This window comes from Lynx canadensis, chromosome E3 (genome assembly GCF_007474595.2).
Source record: "Lynx canadensis isolate LIC74 chromosome E3, mLynCan4.pri.v2, whole genome shotgun sequence".
Lineage (NCBI taxonomy): Eukaryota > Metazoa > Chordata > Mammalia > Carnivora > Felidae > Lynx > Lynx canadensis.
Window position 1 is genome coordinate 16,756,020 of NC_044318.1, and position 15,954 is coordinate 16,771,973.

The window sequence follows — 15,954 nt, forward strand, 5'->3', positions numbered from 1 at the left end:
GGACCTGGATCCATAAAGTGAGAGGTAAGATTCCGATGCATGCTGGTAAAACAGCTGTCTGGCAGGGAGAAATAAAGCCTTGATTTGCAGTTTTTGTCAATTTCTATTGTGTACATGTTTCAGGCTATTAAAACTATGTAATAACCAGCTCCACCCGGGTCTGGTGAGTTGATATGAGCCAGCTCCAGCACACCACTGTTTAAATTCAGAGGTAGTAAAGTCAAATTCCTTAAGGTGAGTGCAGAAAATGGTCCAGGTGTAGGAGAATAAGGAGTGGTGGGGATTATGATGAACCAGAGAAGACAAGCTCCATTTAAAATCATTCAAATTCTCTTTCTGTTGTTGTGAATAGAATATTTTTCTCATTTTTACTCCTAAGTACTTATTGCTAGAATAGGAAAGGCTATTGGTTTTTGTATATTTAACCAGTATCCGAGTATCCAATCACCATATCAGTATTCTGATACCTATTATCTATCAGTATTCTGACAGGTGTAGTTTTAGAGTCTTTAGGGTTTCTAGGTATACAATCATTTCAACATCAAAAAAGATGGATTTATCTATTTTCCAATATTTATCCCAGTTATTTTGTTACCTTATTGCATTAATTTCAGCTTCATGTTGCCTTCGAAGATTACCAAGTTCATTCATAAACTAAATTAAGACCTATCAACCAGTCTGCAACCTCTGGACAAGATGATCTTACTCTTTTCTCTCCATATATGGACAAAGGTGACACTTGATTATTGGTCATTCCTTTGACTTCACTCCAAGGAAAGCACTACCCAAGACCATTAACATCTTTCCAAATGAAGAGTCCACCAATGATGAATAAACAATAGGGAAGCATGCTTTAATTTTTCTTGGTATAATGGTGGCAGAGTTTTTCTCTGGAAATATTCTTTATGTATACACAGCAACAAAGCCTTGGGAATTCTCTGATTCTGTCTGGAATAAATTTTGGAGCTATTTTTAAGTCATACTAAATACTTCACTTGTACCATCTCAGAAGCATTTGGGCCTTAACACATCCAAATGTTTGGACTCATTAAAAAACAGGCAACATTGCTTTCTCTGGTTGGTCCCTTGAGCTGGCCTAACCCAAAGTATGTCTACCTCAAACTCAAATCCGATGTGGTCAATGGGGATGGTGTATTTCCGGGCATAATTCTGAGAAACACCGGTCAAAAATGACTGTGTGAAGTAAAATCCAGAGATCCAAAAGACCACAGGGGGCCCGTGGTCAATCCATTCCTGGAGAGTCACAGAAATAAAAATTCAAAATCAACAGCACATCAAAGATAGTTCAAAGGCAGGTAATGTAAGTGAGTTCCGTTAAGAAAGATGTTTTTTCTTTTTTCTCAAAACAGGTAGCCCTCTCAGTTTAGTTTGTATTTTCCCACTTTTTTCCCCCACTTTTGAAATGAAGGTACAAACATATATTTCTACTTTAAGAAAAGCACAGGTGCAAGCTGGTGTCGGGGTATAATAGACACTGGCAGGGAATGTAATGGTGGAAACTATGTGCCTTGCCTAAACTGAGCAACAGCCACTCATCTCATAATAGTTGCCATGCAGGAATGCAGGCTCATTATTTCAGCTCTTCCTTTTTTTGCAGGACAAACATCTGGATTGTTATGTGTAATAATTCAATGTTTACATGCTATCTCAAAAAATTTTAAATTAGGGGCACCTGGGTGGCTCAGTCAGTTAAGCATCTGACTCCTGATTTCAGCTCATGTCATGATCTCACAGTCATGGGAACAAGCCCCGCATCAGGCTCTGCACTGAGCATGGAGTCTGCTTGAGAATCTCTCTCCCCCCCCTCTCTCTCTGCCCCTTCCCTGCACACGCTCACACATGCACACTCTCTCTCTCTCTCAAAATAAATAAATAAACAAAAAAAATTTTTTTTAATTACCAGGCAGCCAAACCCAATGTATCTATTAGTCAAATCTGGCCCATGAGCCACTAGTTTGTAACATTTATTCTAGTTCCGACTCCTGCCCTCAATTCTGGCAAGACTGTTTCCAGTAGGTGCTCAATCCATTTCAGAATGTCCTCTCTACCTGAATGCGTGTGCCAGGTGCCCAGCTGCCCTGACTCCCAGGTACCTGGAAGAAGGCCAGGCGGGCCAGCAGGTCAGCCACATAGCCCCCCAGGGGCTTCAGGGATGGGTAGGACTTGGCCATCCACATGGCTGGCACTTTACCCACGATCACGCTACTGAAGACATCCTCCAGCTCTGAGGACATCAGGACCTGTCCTTTGATGGCTCGGCCAAGATCAATGAGGCTTCTGCGAACGACCTTGGTCAGCCTGCAAGAACAAAGGAGCTGGCTCAGCCAGCTTCTCCAGCTTTACCCTACCCAAATACCCTGACTCAGGTCTCCTTTCACTTTTCCCCTCTTTGAAAGGTCAGACAAGTAATATACATTCATGATGGAAAAAATTATAAAGATGAGAAAAAAATGAAATCACCTGGTATCTCACCACCTAAAGATAACTTTGATGTTTATCTTTCCAAATTTTTCTATATGTAAACATAAATTATTTTTAATGGTATTAACTATATTACTTTTTTGTAATCTGTTTTTCTCTCTTAGCGTATAGGGAGCATCTTTCCAATTCAATAGAGACCTAAATCATCCTTTTTTAATGACTACAAGGTATTTCATTTTATTTAACCATTCCCCTATTGCTGAAACATGTTATTTCTAGGTTTGTTATCACTGTTAACAACATTGCTAGGAACATCCATCCATATAAATCTTTGTGGAAACTTACAATGATTTTCCTATGAAAGGTAGAATTTCTAGGTCAAAAGGTAATACAATTTGAAGGGGTTTGATCCATATTACCAAAGTTCTTTTCATAGATTATGAGGTCCATGCCTGAGAAAAGACAGCCTGGGAGATGCCAAGATTGCCTGCCTCTCTCTCTGGCCTCTATGTTTTGAGGCCTAGCTAAGCCCAGAGGGAATTCACCTGAGAGTGCCAAAGAATATGCCACCAGAAATAACTTGTCATCTCTAGCAATTTTTGGAATCCCAGCCAAGTGGATATGAGAATGATCATATGCAAGAAAGGGATTCCTAGACACGTAATCACTTAATATTCATATTAAGAGGAATTTAAGGGTCAGAACTTTGGTTCATGTGCTTGGCTAAGGAGTCAAGGGGCAAAGTCAGATAGCTGAAGGATTATTCCACAGACCTTTGGCTATTACACCTAAAGACTTACTTGTAAGAGTTTTTGTATTTTTTTTTTTTAACTATGTGCTCTGCTAGTTTCAAGGTTTTAGGAAGTAACATTTGCCTCAGAAGACACAGTAATGATTCCCCTGAACTGGAAACTGAACTGTCACCTAATCATTTTGATATTCTCATACCACATGGTGAACAGGCCAAAAAAAAGTGATTGGTGAGGATGTGGGGGTAGATTACTCAATGTGATTAATCCTGACCGTCATGGAAAATAAGATTGCTGTTACCCTGTTCTCTTCTATTACAATGACCAGTGGTAAAGGCTAGTGAAGGCCCCTACAACCACTAAGGAAGAGTTCCTGTGACCTTAGGAGAGGCTTGGATAGCAGAAGAGCAAAGCCATTAGGCTTGGCATCTGGATGAATGACAACTACATCCCATCATGCAAAGTATCTGACTCACAGCAGTGCTGCTGCATCCTTAGCTCACACCCTATACTTTGCTTCGTTCCCCCATATGGTCAACTGTCTGTTGACTCTAGAGTTGACTCTAATCCTAACACTGAGAAGGCAAGGAATACTTAGATGACATTCTTCCAGTTCTTTAGTACTTCAGAGTTTAGGGATGTCCCTAAAACTAATCAATGATCAATGAGGCAAAATGGAGACAGTAACAGATGGAGAGCTGGGAGCAGTGAGAACCTTTGACTTGAAGACAGAAGTGATGAGCTTTCTCATTTGGTATATATGGTCTTTGAGAACCTTTCAGTCTTATTTAGAAGTCAAATCAAGATGATGTATTGGGTTCTCTGCTGTAGTAACTAGAGAAGTAAGGAGGGCCAGAGACCCTTAGCTCCATGGCCAGCCCATCACACCCCTTCTCTACCTGTGTGATAGGGGCAATGGGATAAACTTCTCTCCACCCTTTTCTATATTCACCCTGATTTCACATATTGGGTAAGTGTATGGGCTCTGGAATCAGACAGCCTGGATTCAAACTCCATTCTGTCACTGAATTACTGTATGACCTTGTGCAAGTTGTATAACTCTTCTGGGTCTGTTTTCTCACCTTTAAAATGGGGGCAGAGGGATTACTAACTGTTCCTATTTCAAAAGACTATTACATGGTTTGAATACAAACACATACATGGTGCTTGGAGCTATACCTGGCACTAAGGGCTCAAGAAAAGCGGCTCTGATAATTACTTTTACTATGAGTCTGCTTGGTATTGGTTTTAAGCTGATTTTCCAGGTGTACTATCAATGAGTGGAAGAGAATGACTAGAAAAATTGAGTTAAACTTGGGTCAACACATGCTGGGATGGTCCTATTCACAGCCCTCCCCATAGGTGGGGCAAACCGCTTATCAAGTGCACATGTCAGTTACTGCCCATGAGATCATACCCCTACACTCCCACTCCAAGGATCCAAGTAAAACCATCCAGCCCACCTGTTGAATCTGATGAGCTCCTGCCTTAGGACAGTGTTCATGGATTCCTCATAGACCACAGGGTACAACTTCACGACCACTTCCAGGTCAAAGTCTTTGGGAAGCTTGGAGAGTATGTCCTGAGCCAGCTCCTCAATGACTTCCTTAAAGTACAGACGTAGAGAGGTGAATGAGAAACAAGGCCTGTGCACTGTGGCTTTGTCTGGGTAAACCTGAAGCAGTGAGCGTTGGTCTTTTTAATCACAGCCTACAGGACCTTCCTGGGAACTCTCCTACAAAAGCCAATTCTGCCTAGGGGAAAGGAGGTCACTTACCTCTCTACCAGTCTTCTTGAAGGCATCACCTCTTGGCCCAGAAGGTAAAAAAACCTAAGCAATAAGAGCCCTATTCTTACACCTGAAGTAAGGTTCTGACGGCTGGATAGGTAGCCTCAGGCAGTGCTGAACCCAGCCAAACTCCTCCTAGGAGAGCATCTCCCACAGCTCTCTCAGCCAGCCCCTCATAACAAGCTCATGGTACAGATGGGACTCTTGCTCAGTGCCAGTGACCGTATAGGACACCTGGGAAAGCGGTAAGCCATTCCTCAGCATCGAGCAAGAATAGCCCAGGGCAATGGGGTTGGCCAAGTAGGGGAGGGGACAGGCCTAGAGGAGCAAGGAGTAGGACCTGGGTGTGGGAGAAACACACAGCTCTGCCATCCTATGGATCTGAAAGGCTTGGAACACACACTTCCTTCCCTCTTCTCACAGTGAGGGGAATTTCCATCCCTAAACTGAAACCAAGCAGGCTGCTCTATCTTTATACCTATTATCATTTATGGCACTATGAGCCAAATCAAGAGAAACCCACAGCTGAGAGGGCTTGAACATGGAGTAGCTCAGAAGATGGAGAAGGGAAGGGAAGGATAGGAAAGAAGAGGGTGTGGTGGAGTCAGGAGATGGCAGTCCTGGATCCGGCTCTGCCTCTGAGTTGATGAATGCTTTGAAGCAGGTCTCTTCCTCCCACTGGGCTATTTCACCCCCATCTGTAGACTGAGGATGGTGGACCAGGTCTGTGCCTCATAAAGCATGGACTGCAAGAGGCACCCAAGCTGTTTCTAGGTGTTTCCAGGACATGGAACACATCATGTTGAATCACATGGTGATAAAGTCATTCTCTTTCCAAGTTTCAGCTGCCTTTCTCTTTTCATTCTTCTCAAGGACAAAGTCTCAGATCAGTGCTAACTAAACGCTCTGTAACACTGGCTGATCCTCCTCTTTTCACAAGCAGCCAGCAGGGCCTCAGCAACATAATCTGCGAAGAACCTAATAACCGTTTAGTTTTCATTTTATTTTGTGGCTGTTGTGACTTTATGGAAGTGACATTGGGTTTCCATTTATGGTACTGATGTGCAGAGCTTTTTTAAATATTTTATTTTTTAAGTAATCTCTACACCCAATGTAAGGCTTTAACCCATGACCCCCAGATCAAGAGTCGCACGATATGCAGTGTTTAAAAGAAATGTTTTGAAGAGATTTTGTTTTAAATATTATGTAAATGTAGTATAGATGACATATGGGTAGAGCAATGACTCCTGAGGGCTATATAGGAGCAGCTGACAATCCGGAAACACTGCTGCTCTTCCAGCTCTGTATTTAAGGACTCTCAGCAGGAAGACCAGAGCACCCATGCCCCACAGAGTCTGCCAAGCCTCCGATCGTCAGCCTTCTAGGTTATCACCCACAATCCTGCATGACCACCAGATGGACAACTGTCTGTGAATGGAATTACGTCTCCCACCCAAAGCCCGATTACCTGAGGGGACTTGCCACTCCCTCCTGACTGCCTAGGGAGGGTCAGCAGCACTCCTTGAAACAGCTGGTTGGTTTCCTGGTTGTCCTTGGTGATGTCAGCATTCTCATGGAGGCCAAAGACTTCTGGGTGGGTTGTGATGGGTAGGTTCCTAAGATACTCGATATAGGACTGGAAAGGAAATGTTCAGTTGACACAAACCCAGGTCCTCTGGGGTCCCAGAGATCACTTAGGGCTTAGCTGTACCCAACCCAAGCAAGAATCACATTGGATTGGTAGCACAGGCCACATCTGCCCACCACCCCACACACCAACCAACCACACACACACACACACACACACACACACACACACACACGGTAAACACACCCCAAGCTGTTCCTCATACAGTCTTCTGGGGAGTGAGTATGAAGGCAGAAGGACTGAGTATCTCCCCTCCCACCCCTAGCTTCTCCCTGCTCCCCCTGCAGTTCTGGCTTTACAGTCAGACTGAACTGGGTTTGGATCCTAGCTCTACTGAAAACTAACTGTGTAACCTTGACCCCCAGTTTCCTTATCTGTAAATGGGAAGATAAATGAAGTTACAAAGTAATAGGCCTTGGCATATAACAGGTGTTTAATAAAAGAAATCCCTCTTAAAGCTCTTACAGATTTCCTGTTTTCTTCTTCCTGTTCTCATTCTCCCATCCAGTTTTTCTGTCCTTCCCCTTTAGCCACTTTCTGAACCTTTGTTTTCAAGTAGCAATTTGCAACCAGGTTACTACCAAGGCTTCGTTTTAACCATCCTTCCCCTTAACTCCTCAAGATGGGCCCCACATTTTGAAAAGATCTTGTCTATCAAATACCCAGCTTTCATTCAATAATAATAATGTCTCTCTTAGAGGCTTTTTGGAATATTGGAAATAACTTATGGTCCCAAGTCAGGAAGCCCAAAGCTACCCCTGGCTCTCCTTGGCTACGCCGCAGCCCCTAGCCACATGGAGACTGCCAAGCCCCTCACCTGGTAGGAGCCATGAGGAGGAATGTAGTAAGTGTCTCCAGGAGCGAGGGAGTAATGGTCCTGCTCAATTTCCTTACAGTAGAACGTGGACAGAAGGGATAGCAGGAGACGCCTGTCTTTGTCATCAGTCACTCTGCCCCCGTAATTACATTCCCCTGTGACAACCACAGAAGAAGTTGAGCTCAAGGAACGTCATAATGAACTTGGTCATTAACCTAAAACAGAGGATTCTTCCGGCCAAGAAACTCTGCTTAGATGCAGGGTTGCTGAAACCAATGCTCACATTGGGATGAGATCAGGCCTTATTGGTATTATGTTTGCCACAAAAATAGTACTTATTCACCACATTAGAAATTAGGAAGTAAAAATAAACTGAAAGAAAAAACCAATACAATCACCAATAATTCCATCAAAGGTAACTGTGAACATTTAGGCATCTTCTTCATGTGTGTGGTTGTGTGTGTGTGTGTGTGTGTGTGTGTGTGTGTGTGTGTACACACATGAAAAGCATTACATAAAGGTGGTTCAGGGCAAGCACTTTGGCATAAGACAGTCCTGGGTTCCAATCCCAGCAGTTTCTCATCTGTTGAGAAGCAGAGATAATTGCAGTACCCATCTTACAAGGTTGTGGTTAATAATGCTTATAAAACATTTAGCACAATATATAGCACACAGAAAGTATTCAATTTATTACAGCTATTACAAATAAATATATTTTTGAAAATTGTGATTATCCCATACATACTGCTTTGGGATACTCCACCCCCATCATTAATATCATTCTCTGAGACTCAGGTTTCTACACTCAGATTTCTACAAAAATAATTAGGTAATCTTTGGAAGCCACATCAAATCCATCTCGCCAAGCCCATGACGCATTTTCTAGCTGGTCCAGATTCCATAGTATGTGGGTGCCACCTGGTATTTGGTAGTTAATGGACAACACACTAGTCTTCAAGGAGGAAACACATCTGTGTGTATATGCGTGTGTGGACACACATATGCAGGCTCATTTCCAATTCCAACCATTCCAGGAAGACACAGGTCTACAGACAAGAAACAGGAGGTATGACCTAAGGTGGGGGCAGGAGGCCTCAGCTTCTCTTGGTCTTGGAGGGGTCTAAATGTGAAGGAGGAGGATATGGGTGGCTCATTAAGGGCAGAGTAAGGGTCTATTTACTTTTTGAGTAATTTGAGCCCTGCAGATGCTGTTTTACCTTAAGCCAGACCATCTAGATTTCTGAGGCTCTCTCTATGGACTTTTCCAGGCGTTTAGCAAAGTTCAGTTTGAACATTATGGTTGGTCTCAGCTATAAACAAGCTTTTGATAGCACTATATTAAATATAACAATTAAAAATATAACATCAAAGGCGCAGTGGTTTTCCCTCACTGAAGTCAGCATGGCAGAGCTCGAGGGCACCCAAAAGTGAATCCAAGTAAAGGTAAATCTCAGGCACAGAGTCATAATGCAAGGTCCTGCCACCACACCCTTATCAGCAAATTTTCCTCCAGGGGATACCCTTGCAGGCTTTGGGTTTTATGTTTGTAAAGGAAGGTGGATTTCTTTATAGCTACTTATAGGTCTATTCTGGTATCAAGAGCACAAGTTCCTATGGGAGCCAGGATGTACTTTTGTCTTTTTTTAATATTTATTTTAATTTTTTAATTTTTTAAAGGAGCCCAACTATTTTTTTAAAATTTTTTAATGTTTATTTATTTTTGAGAGAGAGAGAGAGAGAGAGAGAGCATGAGCAGAGGGGGGGCAGAGAGAGAGGGAGACACAGAATCTGAAGCAGGCTCCAGGCTCTGAGCCGTCAGCACAGAGCCCGATGCAGGGCTTGAGCCCACCAACTGTGAGATCATGACCTGAGATGAAGTTGGACACTTAACCGAGTGAGCCACCCAGGCACCCCTACTGTTTATTTATTTTTGAGGGGGGGTGTGGAAAGAAAGCACACACTCGAGTGGGGGAGGGGCAGAGAGTAGGGGTGGGGCAGAGAGGGAACAGGGGACACAGGAGCCAAAGTGGGCTCTGTGCTGATAGCAAAGAGCACAATGTGGGGCCTGAACTCATGCACCGTGAGATCATGACCTGAGATGAAGTCAGAAGCTTAACCGACTGAGCCACCCAGGCACCCCTTGCTTTTGTCTCCTCTAAGGTCTCTACTCTCCCTGCCAAGGCTGGGGGTACCAGATGAATAATGCATTGACTTCGGCCCATTGAATGTGATAACCATTGTTCAAACAAGACCCGTCTCTTTGGTTAGTGTCAGCACAGAGTTCTAATGATCATCCACATCCGGTTTTTCTTTCCTTCCAGGCACATAGGCAAGTTACACTTCTCTGGGTCCCTTGTGGGGGCCAGGTATGGGAGACAACTTCTTGTGCATTTAATTCCTGGCATGAGCCCTTCAGTGCTATTCCTGTGGCAGTGACCACACAAGTATGTGCTGAGACATGGCATCAAAAGTGGGTGGAGCTTCTGCCAGCTGGTAGATAGATAATCACAATGAGCACAGACCCCTGCCATCTCACCCCAGACATGTAGAGTGGCTGAGAAATGGACCTTAGATGTCTTACACCCTTGAGATGTGGGGGTTGTTGATTCTCCTGGCCTAATTAGCCTATGCTGACTGGCCTAGGTGGGCAGTGAGTCTCCTCCAGTGGGCTGACACGGTCAGGGAAGGTTGCTTTATGGGCTCCAGGCAGTCTCATACTAAGACCTTATCCTAGGGCAAGTATGCACTCATTCTGCATTCTGAAGAACAGCCCTGGCATATGCTTCTGCGTGACCTGAAATGAGAGGAAAATGACTCACTTCTTTAGAGAAGTTCTTTCACCAAACTAATATCCACTGAGCTTATGTTGTGCATGTCCACTTGGGGTTTTCATTTTAGGGGACAGCGTACTGCGTTAAGTAAGGTCTACGTGACCTTTACAACCGAACTTAATCACTCTGAAGTACGATTTCTCAATCTTAGGCAGTATTAACAGGTTTGTACTGGATAGTTTCTGTGTGGTGAGGGCTCTTCTATGCGTTGTGGGGTGTTCAGCAGCATCCTGGCCTCTACCCAGTAGCATCTCTATTAGTGGTGGCAAGCAAAAAATGTCTCCAGACATTGCGAAATGTCCCCTGGGGGACAAAACTGCCCTTTGTTGAGAACCACTGCTCTAAGGCCTTCAGTCCTCATTGACTCTAAAATGGGGTCACTAACATGAAGCTCATAAGGTTACTGTGGAAGACTCAAGGTGATGATTGTGTATATATGGAGCATCTGCCACACAATCGGGGAAAGGATCCACACAACTCCTTAACATATGGAGCTGAGGAAGGAACTTGTATGTAATCTTTAAAAAAAAAAATTTTTTTTTAATGTTTTTATTTCTGAGACAGAGACAAAGCATGAGTGGGGGAGGGGCAAGAGAGAAAGGGAGACACAGAATCTGAAGCAGGCCCCAGGCTCTGAGCTGTCAGCACAGAGCCCGACGTGGGGCTCGAACTCACGGACCGCGAGATCATGACCCGAGCCGAAAGTTGGCCGCTTACTGACTGAGCCACCCAGGTGCTCCCGGAATATTGAAGACACCAGGGTTTTCCAACTGTGCTTCATTTTGACCTTCCGCCATGGTATTCCACTCGCTTTACCCATCTATATTTATCTCCTATCTCTGGGCCTACATGATGTGTTCCATGAGGGAAGCAACCAAGTTCTATCCATTTACATTCTTCTATATCCATGTACTAGTAAATATCTGAGTGACTAATAAAGGTCACTGTAGACTGCTTTAATAAAACAGCAAGTGGTGTTTTCACTTAGGATACCTGTGCTAGGGAACGCTCTCCTTCTTTTTTCCTACGCCTACCCTGCTTTCTTCTTCCACTTGTAAAACTCCTATTCATCCCTCAAAACCCATCCTTTATGCCTTCAGGAAGTATTCCATGATCACCCCCTACCCCATCCCTGAGATTTAATCACTGCGTTGCCTTTCGACTTTATAAATGTTTCCCTTGCTGAATTTATGACTGTATGGTCATTTATTTCTTTATATATATTTTTTCCTTTGTGGACTGTGAGCCCCTTGAAGGTAGGAATTGTATCTTCGTTTTTTATAATATCTGTCATGGTGACCAGCATTAGTAAGAGCTCAATGTTTGTTGAAAGAATGATTGAGTAAATAAATGAATGGAGGTGGAACCAGAAGAGCAGAGGGGTGGAGTGGGATACTGGACATTTATAACTGCAAAGCTTCCTCCCAGAAATACCTGTCAGGTAAGTCAGAGCATCAAATGGCACCTCCTTGTAGTCGTTCAGAAACATCTGGATCTGCCGCATACTAATCCGCAGGTCAGATTCATTGAATTCATAAGGAATATTCCAGCCTGCACAAAGCATAGAAGAATTAGAGACTTCAGTGCCAAGAGCTCATAATTCCACTCAGACACTGAGCTGTAGAGTTAAGCGTCATGTGGAGCAGCAGCCTCTTTCAGCCCCATGAATATCAAGTACCAGGCCAACTATTAGCCCTGACATTTACTGCCAATGTGGGAGCCATTCTGCCTGAGAAAACATCCATTCTAAAATCAGTTTTCTTATGGATCTCCCCATTTGTTAAGGTAGATGTTAATATGCTGGGATTTGTGGAATGAGAATAATTCACCCTGGCTGGAATACTGTGTAATGCACAGGGGTTCCAAAATAACACTAAAGCATAGCTAGAGAGCAATATCTTATGATTAGGCAACAGAACTAATCAGCTTGAGAATTCCCCTCCTCATGCCTCATGGGAAAAATGGGATGGCCAGCCTTGAAGAAACTATCAAGGGTATTTTCAAGGGTATAATGATAAATGCCCAGAGGGGCTGGAAAAGTGACATAAATATGTGAAGTGGGCACAGTGTAAGACAGCAGAGTTCAGTGGGATGTGTGCTCAGCAGGGACATTTAATTTCCTCCTGCACATTTACATTCAAATAAAAATTTAGCAAAATAAAAAAATTCGTGTTCTGGCAAAAAAAAACCACAACTGGCCTGTTGGCTCCAGCCAAACTCTTACGTGGACTTTTGGAGATCTGGCATGGGTGGGAGAATAGTGGTGGGAGAATATGGTATATGAAACACAGATGTGGTGGGAGTGTCCAGCCCAGGCTGTGTCATCCCTGTACCCCTCAGTGGAATGGTCAGGTGGTCTGGGAAGCTAATAGGGGCTGTGGGTGGTAGGAGAGGGAAAGGAAGAAGATGCTCAGAGAGAATCGCCAAGAGGACAGTTTTGCCTCCATATTTAAGCCAAAAGAACAGCTGAAATGCATCGCCTTGGGCCATTTCAAGGCTGTTGAACAAAAATCAGAGGTAGCCCAACCTTTAAAACCATGTGGATATGGAATCTGTATTAGCAGTTGGATGTTCTGCTCTAACAAGAGCATTAAGTTAAGATAAAGTAGTAAGTTAGGCCATGGACAGATATGTTAATAATGAAATTTATTTTTAGTTTTCAAGAAGAAGCACAGGCAAATGCCCCAGTTTGTACTTCCTTCATTGTTATGCACATGTTTAGAGCACTACTCAAATTTCATAAATTACCTGGTGACAACTCCCTGGAAAATGGCCATTGTACCTAAGATAGGCAAATACTCACCAAAGGGAAGGGCTTACAATTTTTTCATTAACATATTACTTCAATAATTAAGAGACATCTAATTTTGGAGCAACATCTCTTTTCTTGACATTGATAGTGACCTAATTATAGGGTTGTCAAATTTATCAAATAAAAATACAGGACAGTCTGTGAAATTTTAATTCCACTTAAACAAATCATGTTTAGTCTAAGTATGTCCCAAATATTACATGGAATATACTTATACAGCATTTTACTGGCAACCTTATCGGAGTATAAACTTGAACACATACCTGCATTTGTCTGTGATCTGTGCCCCAGCAGCCCAGGTACACTGTCATCGCTTACCTAAGGGTCCAAAGTTTCTCCTTTCTTGAACAATGGCGTGGAAGAAACATAGCCCGAACAACAGCTTCTGCCATATGACTGCCTTTGTACAGCTTTGGAAAAACATGGGGTCCGAGATGGGGTCATTGAGATAGGAGCGCAAAAGGTTGGCCCGCAGCCCTTTGGGGGGCTCGTTGGTCATTTTGATCCCATTTTGGAGAATGCTGACTGGAAATTTCTCTGATGGATAGCTGGTTAACCAGAGTCTGGAAGAACAACAGATCTAACTATTTAGAGCAATGCAGTAAGTTATATTAAAAAGCGATAACAAAAAATAATAGCCACCATTTATTAAGCACTACTGGATGCCAAACCCCATGATAAGAATTTAATGTATGTCCCTTCCTTGACCCTCTCAGCCACCCTATGTGAAGGGATTAGCTATTCCCTTATACCAGGGAGGAAACGGAGGCATGCAGAGGTCAACTGGACTTTTCAAGGACACACAACTTAGAAGCAACTGAAATGGGATGTGAACTCAGGGCTCCTTGACTCCAAAGGCCATCTTAAACACCACACCATATTCCTCCCCTGCAAGACTACCTGAGAATCTACTAGGTCAGTATGATACCTGGCACCCCAGGAGTTGCCAGGAGGGAAGGGAAGAGGCCATAAACAGGTAGACTGAGGTCCGACTTCAGGCTGCAGTTAGGTGATATTTAGCTCATACCATGCAAACCAACACAAGGCTACAACATACTTTGAAGTAGCTGCCAACTTTAAAAAACTGGGACTTTCTTTTAAAAATTCTAGATTCCCCATCTTCCCTTTAAAATAATGAGAAAATCTGAACACAAGGGGCCTGCACTCCTGCATGGCAATAGTCACTTGTATTAGGTAGTCACTGCTCTTCTCTAAAGGTCATGCATGGGCCTCTAGTTCACTGCAGTCCCCACCACTCTCCGTTGAGTGTCCAACACTGAAGCTGACTGCCCATGATGACTGCCACTGTACTGTGGGAACTGAATATCTCCTGTGGCCAAGTCCTCTTCATTCATATATGGTTATTCCTGGCTCCTATAGGCACTTGGGGTAATAACTTTTGTGTTAGGATCATATTACAGAAGACCATAATATCAGCATAAATAATTTTTTGTTCAATGTTCATTGTATCATTCATGGTGCTTAATCAAGCCACCATCCCAAACCAAACAGAATTCTTGAAACTAATTGGATTCCTTTAAACTCTTCTATGGATTTTATAGGAGTCTTACATGTATATAATAAACCATTGCCTAATCTGGCTTTGTAAATAAACACCAAACACTTTCCTATTTTCAGGCAAACATGACTAAAATGAAAATAACCAGGGGCACCTGAGTTAAGCATCTGACTTTTGCTCAGGTCATGATCTCATGGCTTGTGAGTTCAAGCCGTGGGTCGGGCTCTGTGCTAATAGCTCAGAGCCTGGAGCCTGCTTTGGATTCTGTGTCTCCCTCTCTCTCTGCCCCTCCCCCACTTGTGCGCGCGTGCGCGCTCTCTCTCTTTCTCAAAAATCAACATTAAAAAAGAAAAAAGAAGGAAGGAAGGAAGGAAGGAAGGAAGGAAGGAAGGAAGGAGAGGAAGGAAGATAGGAAGGAAAAAACCAGCAAACTTTGTAGCCTAAAACAGGAGTTGGCAACCTTTCCTGTAAAAGATCAAAGAGTAAAATTTTTAGGCTCTGCAGGCCATATGGTTTCGGTTAGACTACTTATATTGTGAAAGCAGTCACAATAGACAGGATATGAATGAGCATGGCTCTATTTCAATAAAACTTTATTTATGGACACTGAAATTTGAATTTCATATAATTTTCATGTGTCACGAAATGTTGTTTTGATTTTTTTTCAACCATCTAAAAATGTAAAAACTCTTCTTAGCATATAGGCCATACAAATCAGGTAGCAGGCTGTATTTGAACTACAGCCCGTAGTTCGCTGACCTCTTGCCTGGAATAAGAGAACATTTGAGTTGAAAAGGGCTTTGAAGTCTGTCTGGTTCATCTCATCATTTTGTATACGCAAAAATTGAGGCCCAGTTTTGCTAGGCTTTAAAATTCACACAAAAAATAGGTAGCTCTTTCCAGTATTGATTAAAATTCCACAGAGCCCAAGAAATACAGGTTAGAGCAGCATGGACATTGGTGCCTACACTACAGGTGAGATTTCTTCCATGACAATTTTAAAAATCAGATTTACTGACATTTAATCTACTTTCCCAGACACATCTCCTATTATATCCCCCAACAACTTCTCATAGTATATACCCCATATTCATAGAATAACTTCTCAGTGTTTCCTTCATATGCATCTTTGCTTTTATAGATGCTATCCCTTCCGGCTGGAACGTCCTTCCTGCAAAACTATCATCTTTCAAAACCCCAGGCAACTGTCAGGCCTCTAGGCACTCCCCAGCTTTCCCTTCCCTTTTCTGTGCTCCATGGTTCTTATTCAAACAAGTACAGCAGGTACTGCATGGCATCAGCATCATTCATCCATGGTCTGTTTTCTGCTAGATGAGAACTGCGTTT

The 15,954-nt window shown here is 43.1% G+C and overlaps 1 protein-coding gene across 1 annotated transcript in view; it reads right to left on the minus strand.

Annotated features, from left to right (window-relative positions):
• DNAH3 (dynein axonemal heavy chain 3) overlaps positions 1-15,954 on the minus strand; it is a 166,877-nt gene that overhangs the window by 917 nt on the left and 150,006 nt on the right. Inside the window, 7 exon segments of the mRNA XM_032591638.1 lie at positions 1,117-1,254; positions 2,115-2,319; positions 4,655-4,797; positions 6,449-6,616; positions 7,446-7,600; positions 11,711-11,827; positions 13,407-13,651. Of these exon segments, the coding sequence (XP_032447529.1) occupies positions 1,117-1,254; positions 2,115-2,319; positions 4,655-4,797; positions 6,449-6,616; positions 7,446-7,600; positions 11,711-11,827; positions 13,407-13,651 (1,171 nt within the window).